General features: G+C 30.0%; 1 protein-coding gene across 2 annotated transcripts; it reads left to right on the top strand.

Annotated features, from left to right (window-relative positions):
* The first annotated feature begins 8,333 nt into the window (after positions 1-8,333).
* Positions 8,334-14,315, top strand: LOC107007110 (phosphoenolpyruvate carboxylase). Of its 2 annotated transcripts, XM_015205584.2 has the most exons (11): positions 8,334-8,440; positions 8,726-8,915; positions 9,738-10,132; positions 10,315-10,399; positions 10,834-11,056; positions 11,253-11,356; positions 11,460-11,547; positions 11,701-11,855; positions 12,134-13,132; positions 13,232-13,618; positions 13,735-14,315. In XM_015205584.2, the coding sequence occupies exons 2-11, from the start codon at positions 8,748-8,750 to the stop codon at positions 14,026-14,028; spliced, it is 2,898 nt and encodes a 965-aa protein (XP_015061070.1). In that variant the 5' UTR covers positions 8,334-8,440; positions 8,726-8,747; the 3' UTR covers positions 14,029-14,315. The 2 variants fall into 2 exon arrangements, with proteins under 2 accessions (XP_015061070.1, XP_015061069.1); XM_015205583.2 differs by lacking the exon at positions 8,334-8,440 and having other exon boundaries at positions 8,597-8,915.
* The last annotated feature ends 899 nt before the right edge of the window (positions 14,316-15,214 follow it).

The following is a 15,214-nucleotide window of genomic DNA, read 5'->3' as shown; positions in this document are numbered from 1 at the left end:
TATATATATATATATATATATATATATATATATATATATATTCCTTTATACTACCAAACAAACCCTATCAAGCATTAGTTTGTAGTCATGTTTACTCTATTTAATCTTAGCATTATTGCACCCAATTGTCCCATTTATAAATGTTTCTTAGACTTCTCTTTTTTTACTTTTTTTAGTTCTAGCTATCTATTATATCATTCTCACAAGATTTAACATAACCATAAGTTTGTGACCATTCCTTTTTATTTCTCTCTTTTAGTAAAAGAAAGAAGTATTAAATTAATAAACGTAATAAATAAAAATATTCTAGTCAAATTATACTCCACTTAATATTTTTTAAACAAGTCTAAAAAAAAATTATGACAAGTATTTAGAAACGGAGTAAATATCACTCGCACAAGATTAACATAACCATTATATGTTCATTATTTACTTCATCTTAAGTCCTAAATTTATTAGGATATCAGAGTCAAAATCATTATCTCGATTCGATCATAAATCATTATCTCGATTCGATCATAATTAATTTAATGTTGTACCTTTATATTTTACTATTCGAAGTTTTGAGTGTCCAAGGAGTATAAAGTTTTCCACATATAATTTTATTAGAATAAGTATTATTACACTCCTTTATAAAATCTTAAAACAATATATTTGGTCTTTCAACTTTGAATTTTAACTTGGCTGAATTATAAATATTAGGTGGTCTTCACATTAATAATCTTTATATTAGTTTAAGAATGTATCATCCATGTGAAAAATAGATATAAATAATAAAAATTTAGGTACATTTGAGCACATAAATTCTTTTGATAAAATTCCACAAAAAATGGTGACCAAGGGAAGGATTGTGATTGCAGTCTAGATTAATTACTTTCACAAACATTTAGGTTTTATTATCTTCAACATTTTTTTGGTTGAAATTTTATTTGAATAAAAAAAAATTGTAACTTTTTTTAAAATAATTGTAACTATTGACAACCACCTTATTTATTGAAATGACATTACTTAATTATTTCCACTCAACATATATAATATAGAGTGATTTAACCATTTATTTTCTTCTTCCATATAATTTTGCATTGACAAGTATCAAAAAAGTAAGAAACACCATATCTAAGAATAATAAAAATCTATTTATAGAGAGGCCCTACTGCTTTTCAACTTATACAGAATCTTTTCATTGATAAGGAATTAGGTTGACTTAGAATAGTATCTCCTTTTAAGGTTAGAAGAAATTAGATGCTCGGAAATACTTTCTCCGTTTAAAAATGAATGATCTGATTTAATTTGGGACTAAATTTAAGAAAAATAGAAGATTTTTTAATTTTATAATTTTAAATTAAAGTTATGTCAAATATATCAAAATTTCTTTTAATCATGTGATCTTAAACATGCTACGTGGAAAGTTTAAGTTAAAATATTGCCAAAAAAGAAAAAAAATCGTTCTTTTTTTTAAATACACTGAAAAAATTAGATCATTCTTTTTTAAACGAAAAAAATAGTATTAGTTGTAAATGACAATTTGAGATAAACCTCTTGTGATTTCACCGAAGCAAATAATTTCTCTATTTTAATTTATATGTCTTGCTAATTTATATTATAAAGGTATTTTTAAAAAAAATGATTTTATTTCTATAGTCTATCTAATATTTAAAATTTAAAAAAATTATTCTAAAATATCAAACATATTTTTAATTTATGATTACGAAATAAACATAAAATTTTCTTTTGATAAAATGCAATAGTGGGGATGGGTAACACACATCATTTATACGAATCATAGTCACCCTTTTTGTCTTATTCTGTAAATAAAAAAATGATTGTACTAGATATTATTTTTTTTGCTACCTTGAGTCAAATCAAGGTAAAATTAGCTAGTAATTTTTACTTTTCAAAAAGCAATGGTATAAAAACGTTAATTAGCATATCCAACTTCATTGAGAAGTAAAAGAAAAAATTAACAAAAATATTACTTTTTCCGTCTCATTTTATGTAAGTTATTTAATTCTATACGAAATTTAAGAAAGAAAAAAGAGAAAAGGGTCTGATATACCCATCAACTTTGTCATTTAGAGCTGATATACCCCTTGTTATGAAAGTGGCTCATATATACCCCTATTTGTAAACAAATGGCTCATATATACCCCTACTTGTAAACAAATGGCTCACATATATCCTTTTCCTCTAACGGAAATGAAAAAAATAATAATTTTAATCTAAATTTTTATTATTTTTTTCTAAATAATTATAATCCCATATGAGTAAATTTAATCCTCGTCAAACATATTTTTTTTGACTTTTTTTGGTTTCAATGACTAATTTATAATTATTATTTTGATAATCAAATTTATTTATGTTTCACTAATATTCTTGTAAAACTTATTGTAGATGACCAAATTTTTTCTTCGAATACGAAATTAAATTACAATACACACAAAAAAAATAGTTTAATTTTTTTTTCTTTAAACTAAGGAATGAAAGAAAAAAACAAAATAAGAATAAGAAACTCAAATAATTATAATAAAAGAAGTCAAAAAATAATTTATGTATGAAAAAAATTAAAATATACCTTGAACTTTGATAGAAGAATCATATATACCCCTAAATAATTTTTTTTTTTTAAAATAGAAGTAATAAATATAATTTAAAACTAATTTTTTAACTTCCGTTAAATGAAGGGTATATGTGAGCCATTTTGTAAGGGCAGGGGTATATGTGAGCCGTTTGTATAACGGTAAGGGCATATATGAGCCACTTTTATAACGAGGGGTATATCAACTCCAAATGACAAAGTTGAGGGGTATATCAGACCCTTTTCCCAAGAAAAAATTTATAGACAAAATAAATGATGTAAATTTGTATGGCTTGTAAATCATTTTATTAAGAATGAAATAGACATTTTATAGTTAAATTATTACTTAATATAGAAATGTGTCATTATTTATAAAATTTGACATGAATTAACAAGACATGGGTAAATGACTAAATAACTCTTCGACTCCAAAATCACTTGTTATTTTCATCCCAAATAGAAAATCACTCTTAACTTTTTCTTTCTTATTTTCTCTCTCTCTTACTTTACTCATTTTTTTTCTTTACTTCACTCATTAGTTTTATTTTATTTTGCTGTTCAAAATTTTATTTTATTGTTAGATTTACATAATTTTAACAAGATGGATCCGAATAGTCAGAATAGTCAATAAAACAAAGTATTGAATAATATTTTGGGTTTAGATGAGATTGATAGTTTGTTGTCTCCAAAATCATGAAGATTTCGACGGTACATATGATAGGCCTGAAAAAGAAAAACTAAAAAAATCTCATGAACTATAGACTTTGAAAAAAATAAAAAATACCTAAAATTGGGGACCTAAGCTTAGATTTGAACTCGTGTTCTATAAACTATTTGTTTAAGTTTTAGCCATTTACGTTGCAATAACATACATTCACAATTACAAAAGGAAATGTATTTATTCTCTTTCATATCAGTTGTTTATTGAATATCACTACTAAATTTAAAATGAGATATTACTAATAAATATAGTCTAATAACTACTAAAATGTGAAGATAAATTATTCAAAGGTTGACATGTACAATAATTAATTGTATTACCCAATTAAAACGTGATCATGCATATATAATTGTATTCAATTAACTTATATTTGTGAGGGAGCATAACTCATATAATACTATATCCATTATATTTATTTTTATCATAGTGATTCGACTGATAATAATGAAAAATCTTTAATTTTTGTGAAAAAATTAAATATAAACTTTTATAATCTTATTTACCCAAAAAAATGAATTTAAAAATTATTTAGATCCTAAAAGTTTCAAAGAGTCTATTTTTTTAAAAAAAAAAAAGATCTAAAATTGGGACATAACCTAGATTTGAACTCGTGACCTATAGACTATTCATTTAAACTTTAACCATTTGTGCTGCAATAACATTCATTCATAATTACGTTAGGAAATGTATTTACTCTCTTTCATATCAGTTGTTTAATGAATATCATAGGAAATTAAAAATGTGCTATTATCAATAAATATAGTCTAATAACCCCCTAATATGTGAAGATAAATCGATCAAAGATTGACATGTACCATAACTAATGGTATTATCTGACTATAACTTGATCATGCGTATATAATGACATTCAATTAACTTGTATTTGTGAGGGAGTATAACTCATATAATACTATATCTATCACATTTATTTTCATCATAAATATTCGACTTATAATAATGAAAAATCTTCAATTTTTGTGAAACAATCTAAATATAAACTTTTACAAATATATTTACCAAAGTAAGATAAAATTAAAAATTATTTAAATCCTAATAGCTCCAAAGAGTCTAATTTTTTTAAAAAAAAATACCTAAAATTGGGACCTAGCCTAGATTCAAACTTGTAACATATAGACTATTCGTTTAAGCTTTAATCATTGACGTTGCAATAACATTCGTTCATAATTACGTAAAGAACTGTATTTACTCTCTTTCTTATCAGTTGATTGTTTTAATTGATTATTTTTATTTAAATCAAATATTATCAAGATTTTAATATATCGTCATATTTAATATTGTAAGAAAATTGTAAAATCGTTGAAAATAAATTTATCATATTATTTATAATGATTCAATTTTTAGATAATGCATGATTTATTCTTTAAAGAATCCTCTGTGTGTGTGCACGCGTGCATTTGTGTGTACTTTAACAAAATTTTATAGTTTCATATTTTTTTTTAGAAGTCCACAAAAATCAAATAGCAAGAAAAATAAAAAAAAATTAAAGTTATAAAAGATTGACTTAATTAATTTGACTTGATTTTAACATTTAAAAAAATAAATTTATTAAATTTATTTTATTTAATTAAAAAATGATTTAAACTAAATCACGAGCAAAATAATCTTACTAAAAATGTGAAGTTTTTAAGTTTCATGAAGAAATGTAAAGGGAAAAAAGAGAGAAAGAAACATTACCACATTTATTGGTAAGTGGGATCCCAATTTAATTTCTTGGATTATGAACTGAAAAACTAACAATTATGATTTGACTTTTCAATAGTGATTTTGATATATTCAAAATGATTTTACTTTTAAAAGTAATTTGAATACAAAAAATAAATAAATTTAATTAATTATCCTTTACTTTTCAACGAAATTACAAAAAAAAAAAAAAACTAACTACTCGTGTCAATCGTGCCCTGCCAAATATATTTTCTCTATTTTGTTTTCAAGTTTAAAGAAAGTATTTTTTTATTTTACTCTTCAATCAACTGTTGATAGTTGACTCAAGTACTATGTACTTTGACAGATTTTTTTGAGTTTGATTGATTTGTATTTTAATTTAAAGACATTATAATTTAGTCTTATTTTAAATTGATAAATACTGAGGAACTTTCACATATAATAACTCAAAAATAGCTTAATTATTTTTTATAACTACAGTTTGATAAATATAATTTGTAATTATATATTATAGGGAGGAGAGAGGCGAACGAGACTAGAAGAGAGAGGACAGAGGCGAGCGAGAGAGGAAAAAGAGTGGGAGAGAGGTGAATGGTATATGTATATCGGTTAGATAATTGTATATTATACATATGTATTTGTATATATGGCAAGCGAGATTGAGAGAGGGAGGAGAGAGGTGAGCAAGATTCGGAGAGGGAGAGAGGACAGAGAGTGGGAGAGAGGTAAATTATATATGTATATCGGTTAGGTAATTGTATATTATACATATGTATTTGTATATTCTGGCGAATTATACATATACAAACGAGGATAATTATACATACTCGAAGTCAACTCACATAATTAACGTATAATATTTAGTCGCGAGTGATAAATATAATAAACTATAGCTATGGTGAGTAATTAAATAATATAAAATTGCTTAATCGCGTAATTTTCCCTAAATTTAAGGGCATATACTCTATAATATATAACATTAACACCCTTCATTTATCAAAAGGTCATCATACCTTTCTCTAAATAATATACATTGTATATCTTTTCGAAAAGATTTATAATCTTTAATTATAACCCTAAGCAAGTGACATTGAAATATATAGTGTCTTATGAGTCTTATAAATATCGATATCATGGAGAAATTCGAGTCATCCATAAAATGTTTTTATTACTATAAATTAAGGAATTACTATTTAGTATTTACTGATTATTCATAATATAATTCAAGTTATCCTATTCTTATTTTTTCGTTAAATTCGATAATTTAAACAAAAAATAAAAATCGAAAGGAATCAGACACTTTACACTTGACAATATTGCTATTGGGCTAATCAGTTTTCTAACTTCAATTCAGGCCAAGCCCACAAACCCACATATATGCCCAAACTGATTCTGGAAAAATTTAAATACAGTTGAAACTAACGATGCGATTTTAGTTGAAGAGACAGGCAAAGCAACAAAGACTTGAAAAAAAGTGATATATAAGACTTAACATACAAGTAATTAAGCATAACTAATAGTTGAGCCTACAACAATGTCTAAATTTATGATTTTTCTAATGAAATTACGGTAAACAAGTTTGATAAACGATACATCAAGTTCATTAATACCTTTCTCCCAAACGAACACCTCCAACCTCCCTCCCTTGACCATTACACCCTCGACGCTCCTCTATTTACCCCATAGTATTTAGTTAAATTACATACAATACTTTAGAATAATATTTTTTTTTATTAACCAAATACTAGAAAATCAATCAGAGTCGATAGTATTTTTGATGGATTTTCTATGAAATTCATACTTATATTATATGCCTCAAATTATTTAGACTTCAGAAATTAAACAAGCATGGAAGGGTTAGACACTTTTTTTTTTTTTACATATGCCAAAGATGGACACAACATATTCTTATAAATATATACATGATATACATGAGATGCATGGATATAGTAAAAGACATTCACAAATATTTAAAAGATATACAAAAGATATTAGTGCCTCTAGTTAAAAAAATATTTTTTTCACAACCTTCGATGTACGACCATCACAAAATTATCATAATTACAACTATCGCTAGCCAAAAAAAGGGAATTAATTATAAATTTAATAACTTAACTTTTTATAATTTATCACTAACATTAACGATGAATTTTATTATTCCGCAGTAACCACCCAAAATATAAATTCAATCAGATCAAAAAGAAAGAGGGAAGAAAAAAAACAATACCCTGCTGCTTCATATGACATAATATATATATATATATATATATTGTCTTCTTGTCAAATAATTTTTGTTTTACTTATATAATAATAAAACAAAATATATAAAAATAAAGTCATTAATATTATATTAGAAAGTAATGAGGGTTAGTTGTAGTGGGCACAATCAGACCTCTATGGTTTTGACAGTTGCAAGATTCTTACACATTCTTTTCTTTTTTATTATTAAGTTAGGTTTACTATTTTTCTATCAATATGATATTATATAATTAGACGCATCTCAATTTATTGTTATTTCTAGTAGAAGAAAGATAATACATTTTTATGACAAATATAATTTGAAAAAATAAATAAAGTTGAGTATTTTTAAGTAATTTTTCAAACATAAGTAACAATCTAGAAAAATTACTCCGCCCCTAAGTATATGATTTGAGTTCTCTCTATTTTTTCTAAGATTTTTGCTTGGATGGAGGACACGTAGTTTGAAATCCATGGTCAAGATTCAATTAATTAAAGCAAAGATCTAATCACGATAAAGGTAATTAATACTCTCTATGTCGCAATTTATGTGATTTGCTTTTCTTTTTAGTAAGTCAAAAAAAGAATGACACATTTTTATATTGAGTAACAACTATAAATGTCTATTTTTTAATAGAATGATATACAAGACACACAAATTTCTATAACTCATGTTGGATCACAATTTTAAAAGTTCTTCTTTCTTTCTTAAAATTTGTATCAAGTCATACTACCTCACATAAAATGAGATAGAAAAAATAATTATTTTTATATATTTGTAAAATTTGAAATTAATACACTAATAATACATTATAATATAACAGTCATCCAAACAAGCAACAATCACATAAAATGTAAATTACAAGAAAATAAATTCCAAATATAATACCCTTAAAAAAAAAAGAGTGATCTATTTTGATTAGATACTGAGTTTAAGAAAATAAAGAAAATTTGAAAATTTTGTATTATTGGTTAAAAATTGTCAAAAAAAATTATTTTTTAATTTTATAATCTTAAATATGATATATAAAAAATTAAAATTAAAATATTATAAATTATTTTTTAAAAAATAAACTAAAAAAAAAGTAAGTCATTATTAGTAAAACTCTAAGAAAGAGAAAACTCTTTATTTCCCAATATATAGCTTGCCATATCCTATTGAGTGTCCAAAGTAAAAAACTTCTTTTTCTCATTCTTTTGTATTCTGACATTCCAAAATTCAGGTACTGAACATTATTTATGTTTCTCCACTTTGCCATACTCAAAATTTCATATCTTTTTTGTTTTTGTTTTTGCTAACAAATAAATCAACAAGAATATAAAACTTAGTAGAGAGTTGCCAACTGGGGTTTTTTGTTTGTTTTGAATGGCCAGAACAAGAGAAAAGAAAAAGTGGTCCCTTTTTTGTACTTTTCTTGGGGTCATGATCAGATATTGTGGTTGCTATAATTTGTAAAAAAAAAAAAAAAAGATTTTGATGATTTTTATGTTTATGTCTATTGCTGCAGAGTGTTGACTGTTGAGTGAGAAATGGCTACTAAGAATTTGGAGAAACTTGCTTCAATTGATGCACAGTTGAGGCAACTGGTGCCTGCTAAAGTTTCTGAAGATGATAAACTTGTTGAGTATGATGCTTTGCTTTTGGATAGGTTTCTTGATATTCTTCAAGATTTGCATGGAGAGGATCTCAAAGGAACAGTATGCATTTTTCCCAATTTAATTTAACCTATGAATGATTAGACAATTGTAAATTATCTACCAAAGTTGTAGTCTTTGATGTTGTGTACCCCTTGATGAAGTTATGTGATTTTGGTCTTTTGGTTACTAAGGGGGTGTTGCTTTTGTGTTCCACTTTTAATCTGGTGTATTTCTTGAAGTTAAAGATTGGATTTTTATGTCACTAGTAAGAAAAGGGGGTAAAAAGATTGGATTTTTATGTCTGTTATAAAAAAGGGGATAAAAAGATTGGATTTTTATGTCTGTTCTGGTTGAATTGACTTAGAAACACTTGAATTGGTTACTAAGGGGTGTTGTTTTGTCTTCCACTTTTAATCTGGTTTATTTCTTGATGGTAAAGATTGAATTTTTATGTCTGTTCTGACTGAGTGAACTACAAAGATTTGATTCTGAGGTGTGTGTAATACTTAGAGATTGTATTGATATAGTGGTATTCATATGCTTCAGTATAGTTTGACTGTGTTAGTGGATGAAGTTCCCATGTGTATGTTGACTTGAAATCCTAAACTTGTGTTGACCAAGTAGTCCGTTTTTTAGAATGTTTTGTCGTGTTTGCTAGATTTCTTCACTTCTGTTATTTCTTTTTCGATCTGATTTTTCTTAAACCGAGGGTATATCGGAAACAGTCTCTCTACCTTTTCAAGGTAGGGGTAAGGTCTTGGTACACTCTACCTTCCCCAGACCCTAATTGTGTGGGATTACACCGAGTATGTTGTTGTTATTGTTGTAATTGCAAAAGGCTGGTCAATATTGAAGTCTTTGATTTCTTCGATCTCACATTAGGTCCAAGATTGTTATGAGCTTTCTGCCGAGTATGAAGCCAAGCATGATCCGAAGAAGCTGGAGGAACTTGGCAATATGTTGACAAGTTTGGATCCAGGGGATTCAATTGTTATTGCTAAAGCTTTCTCTCACATGCTTAACTTGGCCAATTTGGCTGAGGAGGTTCAGATTGCCTACCGTAGGCGTCAAAAATTGAAGAAAAAGGGAGATTTTGGGGATGAGAGCAATGCAACAACTGAGTCAGATATTGAAGAAACTTTCAAGAAACTGGTGGGGGACTTGGAGAAGTCCCCTCAAGAAGTTTTTGATGCTATCAAGAATCAGACTGTGGATTTGGTCCTAACAGCTCATCCTACTCAATCTGTACGAAGATCATTACTTCAAAAGCATGGAAGGTTTGGTCTTTAATCACCATGTTTATTGTCTTCAGCAGTTAGAGCTGTCTCGTTGGCTTGTCAGTTTATGTTAGTTTATGCTTCGATTTTTTCCCTAATAAATATAAATGGAAATGCTCTTTTCAGACCAAATTTCGTGCTATTGTCGGTTGCTTACTAACTTGTTCTAACTAAATTTTCAGGATCCGTGACTGCTTGGCTCAGTTGTATGCTAAAGACATTACACCCGATGATAAACAAGAACTTGATGAGGCTTTACAGAGGGAGGTAACTATCGATGTTTAGTTAGTTGATACATGTGTTTTTCCTTGAATGAAATTCTGTTATTAGTACCTTCAATTCCGGTGTCTTTCTGACTCTACTAATCGATATTTTGGTGCTTCATTATCTTTAGATATGTCTTGATCTAGCAGGCCTTATATTAATGTAGTTTTACTTTCAAAACTGGATGGATACGACATATCAATGGACTTACTTTTTGCATCCGTCTCATGAAGATTGGAGAAGCAAAAATTATCTCATAAGTTACCCATTAAATATTTGTCCCTTCATTCATCTGAATCGTATTTTACCCTGTAAAGAGTGCAGCTAGTTATATGATTACTCTAAAATTGTAATAAGGAATCTTCAAAATCAAATATGTGTCGCATTCTATGGATCTTTCTTTTTTGATAAAAATCTGCTACTTACTTCCTCTGTAGATCCAAGCTGCGTTCCGAACTGATGAGATCCGAAGAACTCCTCCTACTCCACAAGATGAAATGAGAGCTGGAATGAGCTATTTCCATGAAACAATTTGGAAGGGTGTGCCAAAGTTTCTGCGTCGTGTTGATACAGCTCTTAAAAACATAGGGATTGATGAACGAGTTCCTTATAATGCTCCTCTTATTCAATTCTCCTCTTGGATGGGCGGTGATCGTGATGGTATGATTGCTTAACTGTTGAGAATGTTTGCATTTACTTTAGCTAAAAGCTGAGAAAACAAAATAGGAATACGGATTACATAATTTTGAAGGGGTGGAGGAAACCAAAGTACTCCTTCTGCTTGAACGTGGATTACTTAGTTACTACATGCAGTAGATAGTCCTTATTTACCTGTCAACTCTGCTACAAAATACAGGTAATCCAAGAGTGACTCCCGAGGTCACAAGAGATGTTTGCTTATTGGCAAGAATGATGGCAGCTAACTTGTACTATTCGCAAATAGAGGACCTCATGTTTGAGGTATCCAACAATTAAATGTTTTTGAGAATTTTGTCTCGATTCATTTAGTGAAAAAAATCGCACTATCTACACTGATCTTTTTCTAAATTGTACAATTTTTCAGTTATCTATGTGGCGCTGCAATGAAGAGCTTCGTATGCGAGCAGATGAACTCCAAAGGTCTTCAAGGAGAGATGAAAAACACTACATAGGTAACTAATTGAATATTGCTATTGAGGTTGATCCATGAAATTGAATCAAAGAAGAGTTTGGTAGTTGAATATAACCTTGATAGGACTGTTAAAGAATCTTTGGACAGAGAAATCCCATAATTTGTGATCTTATAACATTTTCTTCTCATGCAGAATTTTGGAAGCAAGTTCCTCCAAATGAACCCTATCGTGTAATTCTTGGTGATGTGAGAGATAAGTTGTATCAGACACGCGAGCGTGCTCGCCAACTGTTAGGCCATGGATACTCTGAAATTCCAGAGGAAGCAACTTATACTAATATTGAGCAGGTTCATAATACTATACTTCTGTCTTTTCCTGTGACTGCTTTCTATATGTAGAGCCTCCTAAATTAAGCAGTGAACATTCACTTGTACTCTTTACTAGTCTTACTAAACAACTTGACATGTTATTCATCGAAAAAAGGAACTAGAAAAACATGAGTAAGTGTGTCTCTTTCTTGTTGAATAACAGCATAAGCATTTGCATGGTTGTTCTATTAAACCGAAACTTATAAATATCTGTGTTGCATGTCATTTAATACTAATATGGTCATCATTTTATGTAGTTCTTGGAGCCTCTTGAGCTCTGCTACAGATCTCTTTGTGCTTGTGGTGATCTCTCCATAGCGGATGGTAGCCTTCTGGATTTCCTTAGACAAGTTTCTACGTTTGGACTTTCACTAGTGAGACTTGACATAAGACAAGAGTCGGACCGCCATACTGATGTGCTTGATGCTATTACGCAGCATTTGGAAATTGGTTCATATCGAGAATGGTCTGAAGAACGTAGACAAGAGTGGCTTCTGTCTGAACTCAGTGGCAAGAGACCTTTATTTGGACGGGATCTTCCAAAAACTGAAGAAATTGCTGATGTTTTGGATACGTTCCATGTCATAGCCGAACTCCCAGCAGACTGCTTTGGGGCATACATCATCTCAATGGCCACTGCACCATCTGATGTGCTTGCAGTTGAGCTTCTACAGCGTGAATGCCGAGTTAGGCAACCTTTACGAGTTGTTCCACTTTTTGAGAAGTTGGCTGATCTGGATGCTGCTCCTGCAGCCGTTGCACGTCTTTTCTCAATTGAGTGGTACAGAAACCGGATTAATGGCAAGCAAGAAGTGATGATTGGATACTCCGACTCTGGCAAGGATGCAGGTCGGCTATCAGCAGCCTGGCAGTTATATAAGGCTCAAGAGGAGCTTATACAAGTCGCCAAGGAGTTCGACGTGAAGCTAACCATGTTCCATGGTAGAGGTGGTACAGTGGGAAGAGGAGGTGGCCCCGCCCATCTTGCCATATTGTCTCAACCACCCGAAACAATTCACGGATCTCTCCGCGTTACAGTTCAGGGTGAGGTTATTGAGCACTCTTTTGGGGAAGAACACTTGTGTTTTAGGACACTCCAACGTTATACTGCTGCTACACTTGAACATGGGATGCATCCACCAGTATCTCCAAAACCAGAATGGCGTGCACTTATGGATGAAATTGCAGTTGTTGCTACAGAAAAGTATCGATCAATAGTTTTTAAGGAACCCCGATTTGTCGAGTATTTCCGCTTGGTAAGTATGCTAGTGATGAACTCGGTTATTAATTATAGATGCTATCACAAATATTGCCTTGAGTTGTAATAAGCTATTCTTCATTGATCATGTTTGCAGGCCACACCCGAGTTAGAGTATGGTCGAATGAACATTGGCAGCCGTCCATCAAAGCGTAAACCCAGCGGAGGCATAGAATCACTTAGAGCTATTCCTTGGATCTTTGCTTGGACTCAAACTAGATTCCATCTTCCAGTCTGGCTCGGCTTTGGAGCAGCATTTAAGTATGCCATCGAAAAGGATATCAAGAACCTCCGCATGCTGCAGGAAATGTACAATGCATGGCCATTCTTTAGGGTAACTATTGATTTGGTTGAGATGGTGTTCGCCAAAGGAGACCCAGGCATTGCTGCATTGTTCGACAAGCTTCTGGTATCTGAAGATTTGTTGTCTTTCGGTGAACTTTTGAGGTCAAACTACGAGGAGACAAAGAGCCTCCTCCTGCAGGTAATGTGACATATACTTCTGAAAAAGATCGGTTGAACACTTGTTGTGTTCAATTGCTTCACAAACTAGTTCCAAGTTAGTACATCTAAACATAATTTTCCCCTTTTTCAAAATAGATTGCTGGACACAAGGATCTTCTGGAGGGTGATCCGTACTTAAAACAACGACTCAGGCTGCGTGACTCCTACATCACAACATTGAACGTGTGTCAAGCGTACACCCTAAAGCGTATTCGTGACCCAGACTACAGTGTCACACCAAGGCCTCACATTTCCAAGGAATACATGGAAGCAAAACCAGCTACAGAACTTGTGAACCTGAACCCGACTAGCGAATATGCACCTGGCTTGGAGGACACACTCATCTTGACCATGAAAGGTATTGCTGCTGGAATGCAGAATACTGGTTAAGCTAATCCTATTTCATGTCTGTCTTTCATATTTGATACTTGAGAAAACGCGTCACCTGGAATTTGGAAAGATGTTAGTCGTCAAAGATGTTGACGACTAACATCATGATTATGTTCTTGACACGAAGTCCCGAATAGGGGACCATCACTGAGCAAACTTGCACAAACAGTGAACTAGAATCTTATGTCCCTATTGCAATTGTAGTCACTCTTGAACACTAAGGATCCGTTTGGTTTGATGTGTTATTAGATGAAATATTTATGGTATAAAATTTGGTATTTGCTTTATCTAGTGACTCCTTTGTAATTTCAGTCTTGCATAGGCATTATGTTAATACATTAGTGTACTAATACTACTCCGTTTCAATTTATTTGTCATATTTTGACTTGGTACACAGTTTAGGGAAGTAAATAAACTTTTGAATCTTGTGGTCTCAAAATAAAAATTTATCAAATGCATCAAAATGTTTTTTTAATCTTGTGGTTTTAAAAACGTCACCTGGAAAGTTGAAATTAAAAATATGTCAAAAAAGGAAAAAGACATTCTTTACATGACGGACCAAAAAAAAATAAGACAAACAAATTGAAACTGATTGTATGAGTTAATTGTAGTGATTAAAGTTTTGTAATACTAGTCCTTCTAATTTTTTTTTTAACAAGTGAATAATCAAACCAAATCAAAATCAATATACATATATCATATTTAGTTTGGTTTTAATAATATTTTGAGAACCGATTAAATTAATTTGAACTTTTTTAATCAATAATCGACCTATGAACACCATAATACATAAACACACCATTTAACTTAATCTCATTTTACATTTATGCCCTTCAATTTTGAGTGTGCACAAATAACACATGAGTCTTACATGTCACAATACACGTAGAACACCATGTAAGACACAAATTTTCATGTAGAACGTTGGAGGGCATAAATGTGAACAAATCTAATTTAAAGGACGTATTTATTTATTATGCCTTTATATAATGTCTTAAAAATCTCAACTTTCAAATGAAAATTATAAATTACTTCACAAATAAATGACCTCAAAATATTATGTCCCATTAAATAATTTTGTCCTCTCAACCAAATAAAATTAGTTATAAAATAAAGAACAAGTCAATTAACTCCCTAACCTTGTATTAAATATAAGATCATCCTTAAACTACTCCACAACAATCTC

This window comes from Solanum pennellii, chromosome 12 (genome assembly GCF_001406875.1).
Source record: "Solanum pennellii chromosome 12, SPENNV200".
Lineage (NCBI taxonomy): Eukaryota > Viridiplantae > Streptophyta > Magnoliopsida > Solanales > Solanaceae > Solanum > Solanum pennellii.
This window is presented reverse-complemented; position numbering and strand designations above follow the sequence as displayed.

What these genes read in the sequence shown, in the direction of transcription:
- LOC107007110 (XM_015205584.2), top strand. Translation starts at nt 8,748, where the DNA reads ATGGCTACTAAGAATTTGGAGAAACTTGCTTCAATTGATGCACAGTTG. An exon ending in TTACTTCAAAAGCATGGAAG is followed by an intron (nt 10,133 to 10,314) that starts GTTTGGTCTTTA and finishes CTAAATTTTCAG; the next exon opens with GATCCGTGACTGCTTGGCTC. An exon ending in TTGTCGAGTATTTCCGCTTG is followed by an intron (nt 13,133 to 13,231) that starts GTAAGTATGCTA and finishes TCATGTTTGCAG; the next exon opens with GCCACACCCGAGTTAGAGTA.